Consider the following 22,107-nt stretch of genomic DNA (forward strand, 5'->3'; position numbering starts at 1 on the left):
CACTTTTGCTGTGATAGATCTTTGTATTTTTTTTCTCAATCTCTATGAAAATATACAGTTTTGAAATGAACCTTGATTCGTGTTATTTTCCTGTTTTAAGAAAAGCTTTAGGATAACTAAAAAACCTGACATTCCTCCCTGATTAAATGGATTAACTACAGACCAGAACTAATCACTGTGGCCAATTCTTAATTCAGCCACGGTGCATCTCGTTTTGCCCCTTCTTCCTTAAGGCGCTTCTAAAAGAATGCCATTTGTATCTCTTCTGTCAATTAACTTCCATTTCAGACTTATTTATACAGATGTTTTCTGCATTTTTGCCACTCTTTGAGTAATCGAGAGTATGCAGATAAGACATTTTAATATTATCTCTTTCTTTTTAGATGTAGATCTTACGTAGATGATATCTTCTTTACAAACAATGTATCATATGAGCAGATTCTGTATTGAGCCTAATTTCAAAGAGTGAAATTAATTACTCTTAACTTGTTATGAAATCAGTTTATAATTCATTAAACATGGTTGGCCCCATGCAGCCAGAATTTCTAATTGGGTATTGATGTACCTTGTGGAGATTTAAAATCAAACTCTACGGGACATATATATTGGGGCACAGAGGCATGTCAAGTTCCCATGTAGTTCCCAGGTATGCACATGTGTTGAGCTCATCTATCATTTTATGACTACAGCTCCCGCTCCAGTTTTGCTCCCATCTTACCCATGATCTGCTCTCCCAACCCTGCAAAATCACCAGATTTCTCCTGTCTCTGCAGATCACAGAAGGGAAATGCACGTGGCACCGTGAGGTCAAGACACAGACGAGGTTCATGTCAAGCATAGTTTTCTGCTAATGTTAAATGGTGCAGCCAAATACTCTGCATAATACAATCTGCCATTCATCTTGGCTACATCGTGGGTGAGCCTTGAGACTTAATGCTCACATACATATACATCCACATTCACCACACTTTCATCTAACCCTGACTGTTAATTTACTTTGATTTGTGTTTATTAGCTAATAAAAAAAAATGCGATGCGCTGATAATGATGTTTTAGAATATTAGAATGCTGGAATAGCCGCAACATCGATTTTTATTGTTTTAGTTTTACAATGAAAAACTCAAATTGTTTGTTGGATGAGGCTTATTTGCACGCACTGGTGAATAAAAAAAACATTGACCTTACCTTCAGATTTTTTCCAATAGACTTTGACTTGAAGCTGGTTATCCTGGAAGAATGGAGCACCTATTTCAAGCATACGGGCAGTTCTCTTCCTTTGTGGTGGTACAAGAGTGTCCGTCTTTATTTTGCTGACTTTTGATATTTGATCCTCTGAAAATAGTTAATTGATTTATTAGTTGCCATCATGCATGTCTTGCAGGTGCAGGCAGATCATATTGGCATCTTTACGGTACCAAAACGTTCTGTAGAGACTGTTCAATGTATTAAGAACCACCTTGTTTCTAAGCACTAAAATCATTATTTTTCCTGCAGCTCAGGTTGCCACCGTGACAAATAAAAGATATTGGCTATGTTATTTTTCCCATAAGGCTATCATGGAGCCTTTAACTGATTCCAGGTAAATTGCCAGCATGGTGTCTATACTACCAGCCTGACTACATACAAGAAGCAGGAACTATTCCTTCTTTGTGATTAACTTTAAAACCATAGAAACCTCCACGTACGACATCATTCTGCTAAATGTAAAGAACACTCGGACTTTAGCTTAAACATCTTCTATCACAGCTCCAACCCAATGTCCTATCAAATAGATAAAGTTAATTTTAAACCAAAGCTATTGTAGCTCACACACACTATGTATAGTGTCGGATGTGTCATCAGCAAATTCTTGACATCTAATCAGCATTATATTATAGTAAAATCACTTACTGCTTGATGACCCAGAAGAAAAGGAAAGAGAAACCTTGGCACTTTTCAGGCGCACTTGTCCCCAGTATGTTATTGCTTGTATCTCTACCATATAGTTGCTGTTTGGTTGAAGCCCTTCCAAAACCACATAGTTCTGAGACTGAAATTTGATAAAAAAAACATAGTAAGACACTGGTACAAAACTAAGACAATTGTGAAAAAAGCATATAAGGAAACATGTATTTTACCCCTTCGGTTGTCTTTCTCCTCTTTTTCTTAGCTGGAACGACTGATTTGCTGTTGGCTGTCCAACTCCAAAACACTTTATAATGATGTACAGGAATATCAGGCTCCTCCGGGAGATCCCATGTAATTCGTGCTGTCACACTACCGTCACCGATTACTGTAGTGTTGGCCAGCTTGAGGTTGGTTGGTGCTGGGGGCGCTGAAGGATCTATAAAAAAGATCATATATAACTTTTTAAACATGTTACAGTCATGAAGTTATGACAACTTTTGGAAGCATTGTACTGGATAACTTGCCTCTCCTATACCCTTGCTGGTACAAAACACAGCAATATTTTTATGATGGTTGAATCTCAACTGTTGTAGAGAGATATCAAGAAGGATGGCCAAATGGACAGATAGGCGTAGTGGTGGAGTTGGTGACATTTCAGATGCAGGAATGTAAGAATGTATGGATTAGGCATAAAGCTTTCAATAACGTAAGATTTGGCCAACCACTGAGGTTTTAGGTCTCATAACAGGTAGTGTTATTCATAGATTAGAAGGATCAATAATTGTGCCATTGCGTGTGGCTCCAATAATAGAAGTTATAAAAAAATGTTATGAGCAGAGCTTGGGGAGTATGTATAGCTAGAAAGACACATATACTTCTATAATATGTAGTAGACATTTTCCCTTGAGAGCACTGTGTGTAACCAGGGAATATTTTGTGCTTAACATTACATCTCAGATAGGAGGTAAGCCTTAATCATAGATAAGTTAGGAGGCTTTCGTAGTTTCTTGAGGACTATCACAACAATTCATGACTAACTGCTCAATTTGGCGCATGTCACAATAAAGTCACAGAAATGTATTTCACATGCGCGATATAGGAGTACAAAAATAGCAGTTCAAGTGGAGCGTCACTTAAAGCTTGAGAACAAAAAGAGCAAAACTTGAAAGCCTTTAAAAAAATGAGGTCAGGCATTCTTTCACTTCGACATGCACCTGGATGTTTTTGCAGTGCTAAATTAGCTATTTAATACATTTCCACGCTCAGCGCTTTAGTCAAATAATCAACATAATAAGTGGAGAATCTTTTCTTTTTCGAAGGTAATCTTCCATTATCACAATGAAACGAAGAGCCGTGGAAATTCTTTGTAGAACAGATGTGATACAAAAAAAAGATTCATTGTAACAATGAAAAGGCAAGAAAAGTAACTATTATTTCTGTCGAACATGTGAATTTAATTTGTTCACCTGAACATTCTATTTCAGGACAACAAATTACTGTGATTCATCTAGATTAATACGTCTCATCATGTCAGTTAAAACACTAACGTCTAAAGACTTTAAACATAATAAGGGTCGGGGCAAGCTTTCCCGAGACCCCAACACAGCCCCCCCCTCACACTTTGGGCCCGGTCGTACTTGCCCTAAAAGACTGTCCTTCTTCCCTCTAACATATACATACATTTACTGAGAGTATCGTTATTACCCCTTATTTTTATAGCCAACAATTTACGCAGGTAAAAATGTAACCTGTTATAGGCATAATATCTATGCAACATATTCATTATCTTACATTAGCACAGACTATCCTACTGTCACTAAAATCTGATTCCACTGACACAATACATGGAATATTTATTTACTAGTGTGGTTACTAGTGAAATGGGAGTCTGTATATTCTACATATACTGTCTACAGGGAACACCAAATGTTTTTCAGCTATTGTTAGGAAAATTGGGGTTTTTAACTTATTGGCATGAATGAAAGAATACCGTTACCCCCCACACATTACTGTGCCCTACTTGGCTTCTCCCAGTTGCCATACCCCCAACATTTCAGATGTCCAAATCGGAAGGGACTTGGACAGTCTCTAAGCTGGCTCAGCAATGTGATCATCTGTTTGTCTTATGAGTAGAGCCACCTTCCAGCACTCAGCAGTAAAGTGCCACAAAGTGGCCATGAGAGAACCGCATGGAGGTCTTTGCTTTTTGCAACACAGGCCTCCATGCAGAGCTCACATGGCCACTTTGTGAGGCTCTCTATTGCTTTCACAGCTCCCTGGGCCACTCAAGCTAGATCAGAGGAACTCCCCAACTGGCCCTTGATCCCCACTGCCTACAAAAGCAGGATGATGGGGCAGCTATCTGGGAAGATGTGAAAAATCCGAAGTGTTGGGAGGTTTGCTTTACTGCTCTTGACATCCTAGTTGATGGCATGAAAGGACACAGCTATATAGAAGGCTGCCCTGGGTTGGCATAACATGCCCCAGGCATGGACGAAAAGGTGCAGATAGTAAGCAACCGGAAACACCCATTCTCCTGACTGCAAATACACAGACTGCGGGAAAAACATTGCATGACTAGCCCTTTAATCAAAACTCAATAATGCACATGTTCTACTGAATTCTGCTTAGGCTGCCAGCACCTAATAGTGAGCTGACTCCCCATCAGGCACTGCATCGTGTGCCATTCCACACCCTACAGGCTAGCTACGAATATACGTGTTGTTTGTGAGTACATTAATGCAAATTCTACTTCTGGACACATTCTTCTCTTGCTCAGTATGCATTGTTCTAACATTCTAAAATAAGATCCCAATTACAATGCATATTAAATATTTAAAGAACCAGCATAACACATGTTTAAATAACAGACTACAGAAAATATGTAATTTTCTCATTTCTATCACTATTAGTGCCATCGGATTTCGAAGCATTCTGCCACATAGGGGGGCTTAAACCAAGAATTGTAGAATTGCACTTTACTTTTTAAAACACTGAGAACCATACAAGCTTACAAATATTATACCATATAATTTAAAATGCCTAGTATGTATTTATATTAGTGTATATTATTATATTTTTTTTCTATTAGTTCCATCATTTTCCATAGCAGCATACAATACAATGTCAAACAAAAGGTTAATTCTTTAAAATATAAAATATGTCCTAATACCTTGGAGGTTATATATTTAATACCTTGGGCTATATATTTTTATATTTTATAATTTTGACCTTCCGCCTCGAAGTCTTAAAGCTGTAGAGCAGACAAGGTTTCCTCCACTTTAAAACATTAAAGGCATATCCGAAGGATTCTAAAAATGACCAAGGAATGACACGCAAAAGCCAGCTGCTCAACATTATAAAATCATTAGTCCCAAGAGGCAGAGAGAAGGAGTTTTATGGAAGGGAGTGGGTGTCTGTTTTGATTTTCCTAACACTTGGTAATATAACCATGAAATCACTTTCCGCATGGGACTTGTCTGAAAAAAAGATGCAATGTTTGTTCTTTTTTTCTTTCATAAGACACAGAATCAACACAGTGCATTCATTAGAGGGAGACATCATGGAACATTGCAGAGCGACTCTTTTTTATATAAGGTAGCATTAAAACGGGTTCAAAAAACATAAAAAATACGACATTATGCCTATCTGCAGGCACCAACCTATTCTACTGCATCACATCTGGAGAGAGAGCCGGTAGATAAGTGGAACATTATGCCAGCATTGGTGGTAGAGGTTAATACAGTAAGGGAATATATATATATATATATATATATATATATATATATATATATATATATATATAACATATAGGTGATCAGCATATACCTATCCTCAATCTAAAACGAGGCCACGGCCCAATTAAGGCTTGTGTCTTCACACATAATGGGCAGACTAGATGGGCCGAATGGTTCTTGTCCATCAAATTCCATGGTTTTGTGCTTCTAAAAGTACATTAATTTTGGCTGCCCGAGGGTACGTTTATAATAACATGTTGGATTTTCTATTGTGAGTGGATAGTTCTAACAATGCCGGAAGTAAAAGACATTAGCAAAGTCCAGACAGCAATTAAATAAATGACAAAAATGCAATTATTTGGCTACAGAAGAGTGTTCTGTTACACAACAAGTGCACTCGGTATAATTAGCTACGCTCTACGTATGTAACTACTTAAAGAATAATACATTTGATGTACATACAAAGAAATCACTGAATTTACCCTTTGCCAGGTGAACTGGGAGGAAATCGAAGCAATGAATCATTTATGTTAAGCACAAATATTTATGGCACAACTCTTTTCAGCCAATTTTCTATTGTCGCCTAAAGATTTCACCTATGATCTTAAGGCCGTTGCCAAAGAAATGTAAAAAAAGACAAATATATGAGTGAGCTCCACAATGTTCACAGTAATGCCCCAAAACGCTCAGCACACAATCACACCCATGCTATCTGGCAACAAAGGACTACAGGTAAACAACAGCCCATCCAGCAGCCAAACCAGCAAACGTCGGGTATGACATGCTTTAACCATACTGGTGAACCCTACACCAACGCTGATGATACATAGCTGCCCAACAAACCCACCCCGAGGACTATGCAACAAGTTAACAATATATGGATCACTGCTTGCCGTTTGGTTACTAAACACATGGTTCTTATTCAGAAGATTTATATGCAAATAACGACTCTTCCTCTTTAAGATAAACAACTAAATGTGTTTTGTCGCACAAGGTGGCAACCTATAGATATAGTTAGATACAAAGCCAACAAGCCATGTGTACCAGAATGTCATAACAAACAGATTTTATGTTTTCATCTGCTCCGCTGTACATTCAACATGATCAAGGGCAAGCAATACGTCTCTTTGGTTTGTGGATACACATCCTTGGTAATTGATCAGTGCTTTGTGCTGGCACTTAATTGTTAACTAGGTTCCTTGGAGGCCAGATAATGGGAAGGGGACAGGTGATTTATGCTACCACTTGACCTGGCTTTTATTTGAACTGACTTAGTCTGAATGCTTCCTGGGACCGTGATTGATACCGTGTTATGAATTATTAGTTTGTGTTGTTTTTTCAGCTAATATGTTGCCGATTTTGTTTCTATGGAAAAACACTGGTTTTCTTTGTTACATCTTTGTATATGTTTAAGCCTTCGCACATGGCAAACACCTTCAACAAATGTTGCAAAAATATCCCAGAATGAATAGATAAATTAAGCTTGGAAACAGACATTTTTAGAGTAAGCAAACAAGAATTTATTTTTAGATCCTTAAAAAAAGATCTCATAAAAAGACTCTTTACTCCACTAGATTAATAGGGCTTTGTTATTCATGTTTTGGAGACAGTATTTGACTTTTAGATGAACACTGTATAATCAAGAATGACATTCTAATTAAGAGTGACATAATTGAGTTAATTCCTCTTGCTACAATTCTAAAAATAAATTCTTTTGTAATGGAAGTTAATCTTTGAGTGTAATAGCTCTGGCTACACCTGGGTTTACTATTCATTCGCGTTGCTATGTATTTGAACAAGAGGGTAGAAGTAGGTTCTCTGAAAACACTGTATTGAGTAACAATACAAAAAAAAGGAATAGTTAGGATTACATCACTGACGTCTGTACACGTAACAAGACGTAAACATTTCTGTTAGATGTTGTTAAGTTACAGAAAAAAAAAATGTATTTTGAAAAGGCCACTCCCGATCTACAACTTATAACATTTAGACCCAAGCACTTAGAACTGGAAATACCGGTTATTAAAAGGTTAACTGTTACTTCTTAGTACAACAGCCAGGAGACTGAAGATTGAAGTAGCCTTACTTCTTTGGGGGGAGCCAATGACATTACAAAAGTAATAGAGCAATGCACAGTCTGTCTAGTGTCTTATCTAATGTGAGGGAAAGGATCTGAGATCAGGTAACTACGGTAACACAACTTTTACAATCATTTTACAGGTCTTGACTGATCTAGCCCAAGAATCGCTCAAGGTGGCTTTTCTTCTTTTCTGTTTCAGGCCAGGGAAACGCTTAAACTCTGGTGCTCAAAGAAAACTTGGTGGAAATATAATTTCATCTCTTTTCCATGGAACTATATTCTGCATGAAGCATCCATGTTTCCATGACAATCCCCCAAATAATTGAATTCTAAAATGTTACTACTATGATTAATTGACCACTAGAATCTCAAAGATTGGCAAAGGTCATATCAAAACAGGAGGCTACCTTCCTGCAAGTTACAGGCCACAACAACCTTGTTAAGTGTCCACTCACTATTTCGATATACGGTAAGACCTAAGATGCGCGCCCTAAGATGCGCGTCTGTACACGACGGTTCATGCAGGTGCAGCAGCCATTTTTGTTATGGGCACATCCATTACAATGAATATCGATGACCATTTTGTTTATTGGACACTTTGAGCATGACTTTAAATCACGAATAAAATGAACAGACATTAGATGTATCACGTAGAAGAAGAGCAGGTTCTTATTGTATGTTACGAACCTTTTGATGACCGAAAGTGTTTACTAGGTGCCGTAAATCCTCTGGTTCCATGCACATTAACAGCAGCGACTCTGAACTGGTACCATCTGCTCGGCCTGACATCAGAGAATTGTACTCTTTCCTCTGTCATCTGGAAGAAAAAAAAAACATTAATAAAGGCGCTGATCAATTTCAAGCCAGTGACAAGAAATAGCTTAAATAACAATTGCTGCTTACAATTTTTGTCACACTACACACTGCAGTCAATGACTTGAAAATTGTACGCATGTGTAGTATGCATATTTAAATGACATCTACATATCTATATCTACATACCTGTACCTAGATGTATATATCTATGTATAGATATGATAGGTTTGAGTCTTTACAGCAGGGAAAACAGCTACACTAGATAGGTCAACCGCCATCTTATCTGTTTAATTTATTTTTTTTATTACGTAACTAAATGAAAAGTGGGTGAACAGAAAAATAGAATCTGAATAAAATTTGACCACCTTTTGCCTTATATTATATGTACTTGTGCACCTCTTTGGTAAATCTACTGCATTTTTACAATAATAAATTATATTTATAATTGCAGCTCTGCACCCCAAAAAACACAGTGAATGGCCAAAATATATTTCTACGCTTTACATTTGAATACTTGTTTCCATGAATACCCTGTTAGTAGCTTACACTGAATAAAATGGAGCAGTATTATTAGAATGGCCTCCATTTATTATTTCAGCGTTGCCTTCCAAACATCACTGCTCGCAATGTGTTTTGTTTGGCGTCAGGGATGGGACTGACTAAGAGTCAATGGATTAACTATAAAAGCCTATTCAGTTACCCTATTAGTTTAATGTATCTGTTGGGCCTCACAAGTAATGGCAAAGGATATTAAAGCAGGAAAGAAGGAAATCTTCACACGTCATTACACTACACACTAACACTCCAAGTCAACAACTTTCCAGGTGTGACCCTCCTACTACATAGAGAATCATCATATGCTTAATACAAATGCGTGGGATTCATTAACTGTAAGAGGAGGCATACATTACAGTATGTGGTATCACTTTATTAACCCCTTAAGGACAATGGGCGGTCCCCAAACCCACTGAAAACAATGCATTTTGAGCCCATACATGTACAGGCTTTGTCATTAAGGGGTTAAAAGTATATACAGCATATGGGCTTTAACATGCTTCAAGTGTAAGGAAATGCTATTCCAGAATACATATAACAAATAATTACCATAGCCATTAACCCCTTCGTGACAAAGGCTGATTCTATTTTTTGTACCCTTCGTGACAATGGCTGTTTTATCGTTTCTGCGGTGTTTGTGTTTAGCTGTAATTTTCTCTTAACCCATTTACTAAACCCACACAAGTTATATATAGTTTTTTTCAGGACAAGAAGGGCTTTCTTCAGACACCATAATTTTTTATATATGATGTCATTTTCTATAATAAAAATAATAAAATATGACGAAAAATTGAAAAAAAAATAAAAATTTCTCACTTTTATTTGAAAAATCTTTTATTCATCATAAAAAACTACTGAAAAAACCTGCTAAATAGATTCTACTATTTGTCCCGAGTTTAGAAATACCCAATGTTTTTATGTTTTTTTGCTTTCTTCTACACGTTATGGGGCAATAAGTACAAGTAGCGTTTTGCTATTTCAAAACCATTTTTCTCTGAATCTGGTAATTCTGTCTCCATGTGGTATTTGGGGCATCTTTGAAGCCAGCAAATTAAATTTACCCCACCAAACCATATATTTTTGAAAACTAGACACCCCAGGGTATTTTAGATGCTGATAGTTTAACCCTTTCCATGCACTAATCCTACCACCAACCCTTGTCAAAGTTTGTGATAGTAATTGTTTTTGCTGTTTTTTAAACATACTTTGTACTTCAGGTGTAAAATTACAGCTCCTGGTATATGTCACTGTCACACAACACCCCGATATGTGTTCAGCAACATCTCCTGAGTACATTGATACCCCACATGCATGGGTTTGTCAGATTGTTTGGGGGCAAAAGGGCCAAATTTGGAACATGCCTCCTCAGCCGTATACCGCTGCATGGCAACAATTGCAGCAAAAATAGTAGGGAAGGAAAGGGTTAATGGCTCTAATAAAAAAAATTAAAAAAACCCTAAAAAAAAGTACAAAAAAAAATAAAAAGTAAAAAAAAATGTAAAAAAAAAGAACCCCAAAAACAATTGCCACTATGCAAGATCACTGTTTATGCAGTGATCAATGGCAATGAAGGGGTTAATATTAAATGGGTGGCTCTTATAAGAGCCTTTGGATCAATAATAATATATATTATTGAGAATACCTAAAAACACACTGATCTGTCTCTCTCCCTCACTAGAAGCAAGTGAAGGAGGGAGGCAGATCCAATACTGATCAAAGGCAATGTTTAGAAAACATTGCCTTTGATTTATCAGATCATGATCACTCTTATGAGTGATCTGACCACTAGGGGTGTTATTCACTGGATGTCCATGACATCCAGCAACACCCCCCCCCCGATGATGACAGCAGGCTCCGCCCCCGGCTTGATGGGCGCCGCCATCTTGAAACACCGCATGTGTTTCGAAGACGCCGGCACCGGGAAGGTAAGTTGAGCATTTAGGAAGCGATCGCGAGTCGCTTCCTTTGCTAAACAGGTGTTGCAAAGATGCCTCGATACTGAGGCATCTTAGCAACACCAGCTAAGCAAAGGAAGCGACTCGCGATCGCTTCCTAAACCCGTTTTTCGGCGGCGGGCGCCGCCATGTTTGAAAGACGTGCAGTCTTTCAAACATGTTTTTTTATTTGCTCCTAGGAGCGATCGGGGGGGGACGGGAATGTTTTTTTTGGTGTTGCTCAATGCCTCGATGTCGAGGCATTAGAGCAACACCGTTTGAGTGAAAAAATCGATCACGGATCGATTTTTTCACCCGTTTAAAGACGTGCCGGTCCTGGCACGTCAATTGTCATAATCGTCACGATTTTCGGTGACGTGCCCGGACCGGCAATTGTCATCAAGGGGTTAAAGAGCGTGTGTGACCTTTACTACCTGTAGCATAACTAAACTGAAGAAAAATAAATTTATTAAACATAGTGGCAATTCGTGTAAAGAAGACCGTTGACAAATACCGTATTGGCTCGGATATAGGCCGCACCCGAATATAGGCCGCACCCTAAAAGTTAGGTGCTTTTTTAAAGAAAAAAATGTCTTAGTAAAAAAAAACCACTTACATATGCTGCCACTCTGCCCCCGCGAGATATGCTGCTTCTCTGCCCTCCCCAGATATGCTGCCACTCTGCCCCCCCGAGATATGTTGCCACTCTATCCCCCCCTGAGATATGCACTCTGCCCCCGAGATGTGCCCCGCCGGGATATGCTGCTACTCTACCCCCCCTAGACTTACCGGTGCAGACTTCCCGGGGTCTTGCAGGGCCGGGGGGGGGACAGCTACGCAGTACGCGTACTCAACTTCAGGTGCTGGCACTTCCGCCGTGGGAAGTGCCGGCAAGGAAGATTGTTAGCGTACCTCGAATATAGGTACGCCGTGGGAAGTGCCGGCAAGGAAGATTGTTAGCGTACCTCGAATATAGGTACGCCGTGGGAAGTGCCGGCAAGGAAGATTGTTAGCTAGACCTCGAATATAGGCCGCACCCCCACTTTAAAGACTTCAAGTGGGGGGGGGAAAGTGCGGCCTATATTCGAGCCAATACGGTATGTATATTAACCTCTTAATGACAAAGCCCGTACATGTACGGGCTTTGTCATTGTCCTTAAGGGGTTAATTTGTTTTCTGTCTAAGTCCTCTATCTTCTGTTCATCCCACCATTAATAAGGGTTCCACAGCCAATCAGATTCCACCCTATGGGAGGAAGAACCGTGGTATAGGAGATAGAGATTCCCTAACAAAGTGATTGTAAGCAATATTATAACATGTTTTAGAGGAATGTATCTTTCACATCATATTTTGTTACTTTCCATGCATATGGGAAAGCGATGTATAATCATGTTATTATCGTTGTGTTATAACATAATAATCATGTAAATGCTGTGGTGAAAATGTTGAAACCTCTACATAGCAGATATTTTTGAGACAAATCAAAATTCAAATAAAAATGCTCAAAAATAAATGAATCCACAAAAGCATAATTTAACTATGTAAAGTATATAAAAAAGTTGATGTGCTACATATTAAGAGGCTATGAAAACTTTGGGGGAAAAAACCCCAAACTATTCTAAAATGAGCAACCCACACATTTATTTTATATTTTTGTAAACGTGCAGGATTATTAAGTAAAAGTACATTTTCCATTGCTATTAACTGCTAGTCATTTCATACCCGAAAATGTATAACATAATGACGTAGAACTAGGTTATACACAGCCATGTATTATGTGTAGATTTGCAATTTGTCGTACTAGTGGAGTAATTCTGGGAGTCGTTTTTTTAACAGTATACGCTTCTATTTCATTTTCTAATGATTCATAATAAACATTGGTATACACAAAACTTAAATTAACCCCTTACGGACAATGGGCGGTCCCTAAACCCATTGAAAACAATACATTTTGAGCCCGTACATGAACGGGCTTTGTCATTAAGGGGTCAAATTTGATTCAACCTGAATAACTGCCTGTAATTACGGTATAACTTCTAACACACCGAAAACAGGACCCGGTAGTAGATAACCATCCGTAACAATACGTTTGACATTTTAATTTTTGCATATTTCGATATATGTTTTTTATGAATTTAAGTATTTTGTACTTGTCAGCAATCGCAATAAAATCCCTATAACTTTAATGCCTGCAAAATCAAAAATCTAATTATTTTTTTTTTGTGTGTAATACAGCGAGTTGGAAGATTTTTAAGGGCCACACAGAACTAATATTGGTCACGGGCCAAGATTTCCCACTTCATAGACTAGTGCCTTAACCTCAAAATATAACTCCCCTTTCTTGCAGTTTGTTTTGGCATTATAATGAAATATTGGCTATGTAGAAACTGTGTAGTCTTCTAAATGTACAAAGATATATGGAAATAGAAATGTTGTTGTACCCCTCAGCCAGATGTGCCATGAGTTAGTACAATAAATCCCATTTAAAATTCTTTTCCTATAGTCGGCTTCATGCATCAAAATTAGCTTTATTTCAGGCTGTAAAACCAGTTTCACCTTATAACGGGGAAACAACCAATTAAATCGCAAGGAAATAACATTAAAAGTGGGTTCCCATAAGATTTGTACTTCAAAGGCTACATATATATCAACTTAAAATTGTCATTTTTTTAAAAAAAAAAATGGTCTTTTAGGTTATAATCATACTGCATCTATCCTGGCAATATGTTTTAGACTTAAATTATAACACAAACTAGCACTATTCTACTTTTTGAAAGAAAGGATCACTGAAAATTGCAAGAAATGTGTATAATGTATTAATTTATAAATAAAATTACAGATATGGGGATGATTTCCAAGAAAATGGCTACTAAAAAATACCTATCTACGTTACGTTGTGTGTTGAAAGAATCTGCTGATGGAATCGACTGAAGATCATGAAGCATCTGTTGTTTGTGGTGGGAAGCCGTATTTATAGGAAGACCCCTTAATGCTGGTGGCACTTTATGGTTCAGAGTCTTTATCAGCCGCGTAAAGAGCTCTCCACAATATGAGAATACAGCACCGTCATCAATGCAAATACGGAAAGGGGTACAGTCCCTATAAACATGGTCTCCAATAATAAATTTAATGAGAGCTACTTACCATTAAGACTTTAAGTTATTGTAATAATAATAATAATAATAATAATAAAGTGTTATCTTAGGGATTAAGAAAATATTTAGCAAACCATATTCATTAGGTTTAATGTTTTGAATTAGACATAAACATGTAATTTTATCAATCTTATTGTATTCAGCAACAAGAAACTTAAACATATCGTTTAATTAAATATTATATAAAAAAGGACCGTCTGCTCGGTTTATCGAAGTATAAGACTTAAGGCAATTTTTTTTTACATTTGAAAAAATTAACCAGCTGTTCATGGTGGTACCTCCAAAAAGTGACAGTTTTTCTATAACAGTTCTCATCCATTATGTGATTTATTGACAGATTACTTTCTTGAGCTAAGTAGTAAAAGGTGCTGAAAATTGTGATAAATTTGGTACAGTTTGATCAAATAAATATGTACGCTTGACATTTAAGTAACATTTAAAATCTACTCTATACATATTTCAGAACCAAAGGTGGAAATAATTTTGCACCATAAACAAAGTCAAACTCTTACTGAGCCTGATGCACTAAATGGAAGATTAATCTTTGCCACGTTTAGTAAGTCATCACGTCAGGTTAACCCAAAAATCATATATGTTTCATTCAAACAGCTAATGCATTTCCCGGTAATGATTATTTTACCTGGCAAATAAACATTTTGGTTACACTAGCTGAGCACAATATTTGACAATGGATTCCTTTTTAGTAAATAGATTAGCACTTTATAGCACCAGAAAGGTTACTTATGTCTTAATGTATTTTCAGCATGAAGAAACAGGGATTAAAGAACAGTGCTATGCATTAGAGACCGTTTCTATTTTCAAATACATAGATAAAACAATGTCTGTCTGCAAAACCCTCAGCAAATACAGCAGCTACCTGTTTAATAACAACACATACATTTAGGGGCTCAGTTCAACCCACGAACCTACGTATAAAAAGTGTGTGTAGTTACATACATACATAGGTTAGTGGCCTGGGGTTAACGTTCAGCACAAGGACATTTCCGTGTCATGCCGACATTGCATGCCCCAGCCAATAACATACTTCACAACAGTCCAAGCTTTCTTGGGACAGTCCTGGTTTCAGCACCGTCCCCATATCCCAGGTAGCTGCCCTGTTGTCCTGCTTTTGTGGGCATGGGGGCCAGTTGGGGAGATGCTCTGATCAGCACAGACCTTCGTTGCAACTCCTTGAGACACCATGTCTTCTTCCCAACCCACTCCTGCCTGCCATCGCCTCTTTCAACAGGGGTGTCCTGATTTAGTTAAAATGTCGGGCGTGTATATGTTATATGTCTCTTGCATTCAAATGCAATCTTCAGATTTAAAGGCAAATACTAACCTGTGCCATTGTTTGCCAGCTAGTTGCATCATCCTCACTTGGGTGAATCCCATAGTTCCATCTCCTCTGCACAACATATATCACTGGCTCCACTGAAATATTAAATTTGGAAGACCATTTTATCTCTAGCGTTCCAGGCTGGAGCTCATTGAAGATCAGTTCTTTCCTGGGCTTCAAAGGAACACCTAGAAAACATGGAACATCATATCAATTATAACCTCATTTGTAACATAGGGCAGATGTCAAAACAGAAACAAAGAAGCCACGAAAGCCTGTAACCCATTTGCTCAATAGTTAGGACTCATAATTAGGACTCATTAGAAATAAAAGTACGTGTTTAAAAGACATCATGAAAGACTTGTTTTCTGGACGGTCAAATTATCCATATGATCATGGCCCCACGCAATTATGATTTACTAAATATGTAGCAAATCCGTTCCCTATGTCATTTGTTGCTGTCAACAAATGACTACTGCTCGATTTAATGATACTTTTTAAGGTTTGTTGTTTTAAGGCTAACTTACTTAATCTAAATTAAGTAAGTTAGTCTTATATATATAATATATAATAGTGATATCCCTTTTTTCAAATTCAATTAAGCTTCATATTCTTACAAAGCAAGTCAATTGTGAATATACACCAATGACCAATTTGTATTTTTCAGTTCTAACAATTTTCTTGAAAATCAATTTTCACAGACTATATACTTGGTCCTAGGGAAAACATCTTCAAGGGACCTCCGAGCCATCATATAAGATAGCAGAGCGACATCTTCTAATATTTTTTTTCTTTTTGTCCAAATTCACAAAAGGTTTATCGTCATTTTGAATGAAGCCTGCCCCCCCCCAACCAAGCTACTTGCCTTGCAGGAGTTGTATTTGAACAAACACATATCCTGCTGGCAACGCACAGCCTTCAGCTCTGGCTCCCCCAGTGAGACCTCTATTTGAAGGCACAGAAAGCGATCACAATGATATCAACAGAACCAATTTCCTAACTGTTACTGGATGCTTTCAGGCAAATCGGCAGAAATCTCAGAGCACAAAGGGAGCATATTTTCCAGCAACTGTATTCATTGTTAGTTAGAATGTTTGGGGAGTGGACTGTCCCTTTAACTGTGAACGACATGTAGAGCGCAGTCCAAAACTCATCAGTTCTAACTTTATGTAGGGAGCGTTATGAACTACGTCAGTTTGCATTTGTGCTTTCTAAAATCCGTCCTTAATTATGATGTACAATAATTCAGCAATTTGCATGTTAAGAAATGTTCCAATCTGCTTGGAATTAAGGCCCATTGGACACACTTGATTGGAACTAAGTAACTCAACCTCAAACTGTTGTATGTAATTGTCAGCAGATGGACTTCAGATGCACCAGGGAGGTGAGCAAGTACAAGTGCATTTCAGTTTACTCCTGCAAAACAGCAAACCGTTAAATCCGAAACCAGATGCACAGACCCAATGATCTGTTAGTATGTTTTTATTGTGCAAATGATTAATTACTTTTATCATGCTTGAGCGAATTTGTTCCTGTATCACGGATAATCAGATGGAATCATTCAAACATACTTTGGTTTTTATGTTGGAAACTCAGGTGTCTGGATTAACATTTTCAATGCATTTTATATACATAAAGTATATTTGGATATGAAATAAAACAAATAAATAAAAAAATGTTATTGTAACTGTGTCTGTTATATGTGTTATTATAGTTAAATTTGGCATTTTTACATGTAGTTTAAGATGTTTCAGGAACCTAGCAAGGCTACTAAATGAAGTTAGTCTTTAAGCTACTCATTAGGGCTGAATGTAACAGGCGGTTATGGTAATGCAAGACTACGTTATACAATACATTGCATGGGATAAGCTTCAAGCTATAGTGAATCAGAGACAAGCCCAAGGACTAAGTAAGATCCGAGACCTAACCTCAGGAAAAATAGGCAGACTAGATGGGCCGAATGGTTCCTATTTTTGTTTCTATGTTTCTACATTTATATCGGCTCCTAAAAGAAGGTGCTTTAATGCACAACTTTAGGTAGTCTGACAGCAGGTTGGTAGAAGTCTACTAAAGAAACCAAAGTAGGGACATTCACCTAATTTGAAGGTAAGGGCTATAGAAGTGTTGAAGTAAATGATTAAAAAAAAATCCAAGATAGTAGACGGCAACAACTAGCTAAGCGGGATTTCTATAGGGATGCCAAATGCCCAATAATGCGCTTCCAGCACAGGTATTTACCTATACCTTATGATTAACTGTAACACGTGACAGCATCAAACTAATAAGTGCATAAAGTCGCATGATACATAGTAAGCATGTGTCTGGATATCCAGCATCAGGACTGCCCATCCTCTGGCACCGGCATGGTGTGCGGTGCCCAAATATTTGTTGCATTAATCCGAGTCTGGACACCTATTATGAAGGGAGAACTTGCTTACCGTATCTTGAAATTTAAGACAACTAATAGACTAAAAACATTTTTGTTGAAGGAATGTGTGTTTTTCATGAAATCCATTGCAAACCTTTAGATGTTGTTTTTTTTTAAATTGAGCACCTTCTTCCCAGAATATTTAGCATGTGTTCAGTTGTATGAGGAGTTGAGAAACTCAGGAGGATGTGAATTAGAACAACTTTTGCATTATCCTAAGTGTTGCACATTCATCACGTTAAGTGATGTTATCTTAACAAAAAAGATAATCACAAACAATAAGTGAATAAAAAAAATTATCCAAACTTTGAAAGATTATGAAATTAAGGAACATGTTTTAATGTTTGATTTCATGTATTCCCCCCCCCCCCAAGTTAAAGTGCCTAAGCAGAATATGAAGTTGCAATGTAAGGGTTATCATACCGACCATCTTCTTATTTTCCATCAACGGTATTGCCTACCATCTTTTTATTTCCCATCAAGGCTATTGTCACCAAATTTGTGTTTTCCTGACCCGTGAAATCCATTTAAATAGTCCTTCCTCTGGAATGTTTCCCTTAGTTCGTATGAATACATTTGTGATAGTATGTGTCAGCATACCTCTGTTAGACCAATATACACTGCCAGATGTGGAGATATCATTAGTGCTATTAAGCTAAGTATTTCCTTTAATTCATCATATAATGAAAGAGCGAGGTGTGCACGTTTGCTTTCTAAAATTTGCACAATGGCTTCCATGGATCTATTCAGAATAATGACCTATTTAATCTCCAAGCGGTATTTGTGCCACTGGAAAAAAAAGAATTTCACTTTAATCATACATCTCTCGCTTATTTTCACCATTTTACCCTTCAGTATCATAGTTTTTTCAGACAATCAAAGGGTAACAAGTAAAAAAAATAAATCACAATTAGCCTCTTATCCCCCAGGTAAAAAAGCATCTACTTGTAAGAAGCCTTTCATTGAATGCAGATCCTGCTGTGAATGTCAGACAATGAGTCCAACTATTCACTGAACATTTGTTGCACAGAAAGAATTAGGGCAATGAGCTCTCGGAACTAAGATTTCTTTTTCTAAATATCTAATAAAAAAAAGGCTGGTGTCAGCTCTCCATCCATATAGAAAAAATAAAGGGGGGTTTCTTGTTTTTCAATGTATTAGCTTCTTTATTTCGTTTTTATGTTTTTATCAGACCAAGCAATTCACAAATGTTATCTAAAAAAATTCTGGGATTTGGTATATATATCTAATATATACAGAAATGTAGAATCAGTTTGTACTACCTAAGAAATGTAATGCTAGTAATAATAATAATTATTATTATATAAATAGAATAATAATAACAATAATAATAATTATTATTTTTTATTATTATTATTGGTTATTATTTTTACTATTATTACTGTTATTAATATTATTATATTTCAGACAGATATCTGTTTCCAGCAGATCTATTTTATTTTTTCATTTACCTTTATTTCTGTTTATATATCCTATCCAGAAATCTATTTAAATATTCAGGAAGCAAAGTTAGAAATGTTTGTGTTAAAACCCTAACAATTTCCTTCAAATTATAACCATGACAAGAAACTGTTTTTCCTGCATAATTGTTCTGACATTTAATAGATGATAAGCATATTACTGTGTGGCTGGAACAACGATAATTAGGTTGCAACGCAAACACTGTCATTACAATTTCCGTCGACAGATTTGTTTTTTCAAATGGCTTGGTGGGAAAAAAAAAAAAAAGCCAGGAACCTTACAGCGAATCCATACCTTTGTATAGGGTTTTAGGTACTTGGCATGTGTGACCACATCCATTGGAGCAACATTTTTTGACCCCTGAGCATTCATTATCGGCATCACAACTTTCAACACAAGCTGCTGCAAATCCACTGGCTTTTTCTGGAGCCGGGCAATCTCCTTGCTTCACGGACAAGACGGATTTGAGAAACTCGCAGCTGGTTAAACATTCATGGTGCTTCTTGGGAAAGAGTGGCTGAAAAACATTTAAAATGACGGAAGATCATTCATTGCCATGCGTGCTGCTTACTTATTTTATACTAAATAGTGGAATATATCATTTTTTTAGCATTAAAAACAATTGTGGTGTTTGGTTGATGGGTTAAATGGTTTCGATATACTTTTGAGATATGATTGTTCTCTGCGAAGAATGAAATATGAAGAAAGTAAGAACATCTACTCAAATTTTCAGATACTTTGTCTCTCTTGTTAGCAATGTTTCTCAGACAGTGAGATATGACGGGCTGTCAAAAATAAGCCAGGGTAGACCTTGCATGCAATCCCTGTTCTTTTAAGATAATAATAAAAATAAAAAAAACAAACCCAGATTTATGTCCAGTTCAATATGCTATAAATCTCATTTATCTATCCACATTGCTGAACATCAGTAGTCCATTATCTAAATAGAACAACTTGGATGAAAACCCCTATTCAATTGAAACAATAAGCTCTGTGCAGCCAATAAAAATAGCAACTTGTTTTTTATGCTCTATTTTCTTCCATTTCCTTATTAAATAGTTACTATACTTTATATGCTGACTATCTTCAGTCTTCTTCCCTATTCCTGATATATATATATATATATCAAAAGTAGGGAAGAAGAACGTAGACTGAAGATATTCAGCATACACACAAAGCAAGCATGCAGCTACTTAATTAGAAAAAAATAGTTTATTCTCCCTTGGGTCCCAATTTGCCCCATGGCTTTGTATTTCTTGCCCTGTTTTTCAGTGTGTTTAAAGCCACTGAGTGTGCTGCTCTTCATTACGTCTCTTTGAAGTTCTAAATTTAGGTTCAATCAATAATCAAAGGGAAACGTTGCCAGATCGAAATGAAATTGCTAGTCTACAGCTGCACTGCAACTGCTTTCCTGGCTCAATGAAAATTGCTAGATAGCTCAAGTGTCTTTTAGCAGCAGTAAAAATAGCGGGCGTTCAGCGTAACAATAGTAATTTATCTATTTCTGTACTCAAATAGACTTAAAGAGCAACTAAATGTTAAAAATAGCTTTGACGTCGCTGATAGGTGACAAAGTTCTTTTCAAAAGCAGGGTGTATCTGGTAAGATCCACCTTGCTAACAGCAACTGTCTGACTCACAGCTTTTATTGGTTGATGACTTCAGCTGAGACTGGATGCCAACACAGAATTCTCATTGCTTCTCTAGTTCCGAACAGGAGAGGGGACCTTGTTAAAATTCCCTTTATCAACTGCTGTAAACAAAAAAAACTGTGTTGCTTACTGCAGGAGCACTGACTTAATATCGGTAAGCAGATCGTTATCTGCAAGCAGGCAGTGCCGGTCTCCCTGAGAATGCAGCCTGTAACTTTTAAATTACGGGCTGCTTACTCCAAACTTGGCAGGTACTGGAAAAATAACTTTGGCTTCAAAAAAAGGCCACACTTATTTTTTAAGGTATAGTTGCACTTATTTACGACACTGCGTCATCGGTTACATGACGTAAGCAATCACTTATCACCATAGCAGCAAAAGTTAAATTCCTACTAATTGGCCCACTTGTTAATGTTCACACCAAAACATGTAGTAATAAACCGTTATGTGTAGATTAAAGATATTAGCCTTCTTGAATATTTTACAAAAGAAATACAATGCTGATTGTGATGTGTATTAAATATCACAAAAACTCACAGCTTATTGAGAGTTTTTTTGTTCGGTCTGTAATGTTACCGTCTTAGGCTCTGCATTCATTGTCCATGTTATGGGAATAAACAATACTAACACTATTCTTCCAGGCTGTACCAGTGAAAACCTTGATACCGTTGTTCTAGTCCAAAAACCTAACACTTAGGACCCTCTTCCAGGCACATCTGTTTGGTCTTTTATTCATATACCCCATACAAGTAACCTTTGAACCCAAGGTTAGGTGACAATAGCTTCATAACAAAGGGGTTTTTTATGTAGAGAAAGATGTGAAACACAGTGAAGCAAAAACATTGTCTGGGCTTCTGAGCAAGAAGTCCTCTCATATATTTCTCGCCTAGTCTTGACAGTGATTTTCTAACAAAAAAATAAATCCGACATACCTCACAGAGACTTTGGCAGTTATTCTTTCTCAAATCCCAGGTTTCTTTGCATGGTTCCAAGCACTGTTGAAAGATTGAACAAATAGTCAGTAAAATGGTTGTCATTTTCTA

General features: G+C 37.1%; 1 protein-coding gene across 1 annotated transcript in view; it reads right to left on the reverse strand.

Annotated features, from left to right (window-relative positions):
- Positions 1-22,107, reverse strand: part of LOC149280149 (anosmin-1-like) — an 80,006-nt gene that overhangs the window by 15,641 nt on the left and 42,258 nt on the right. The window contains exons 3-9 of the mRNA XM_089500769.1: positions 21,997-22,059; positions 19,708-19,930; positions 15,507-15,691; positions 8,392-8,521; positions 2,118-2,323; positions 1,891-2,029; positions 1,186-1,332 (exon numbers count right to left, since the gene is read on the reverse strand). Coding sequence (XP_089356895.1) covers positions 1,186-1,332; positions 1,891-2,029; positions 2,118-2,323; positions 8,392-8,521; positions 15,507-15,691; positions 19,708-19,930; positions 21,997-22,059 — 1,093 coding nt within the window. The remainder of the gene's footprint in view (positions 1-1,185; positions 1,333-1,890; positions 2,030-2,117; positions 2,324-8,391; positions 8,522-15,506; positions 15,692-19,707; positions 19,931-21,996; positions 22,060-22,107) is intronic.

This window comes from Sceloporus occidentalis, unplaced genomic scaffold (genome assembly GCF_023333645.1).
Source record: "Sceloporus occidentalis isolate IW3139 unplaced genomic scaffold, rSceOcc1.0.p SCAF_159, whole genome shotgun sequence".
Lineage (NCBI taxonomy): Eukaryota > Metazoa > Chordata > Lepidosauria > Squamata > Phrynosomatidae > Sceloporus > Sceloporus occidentalis.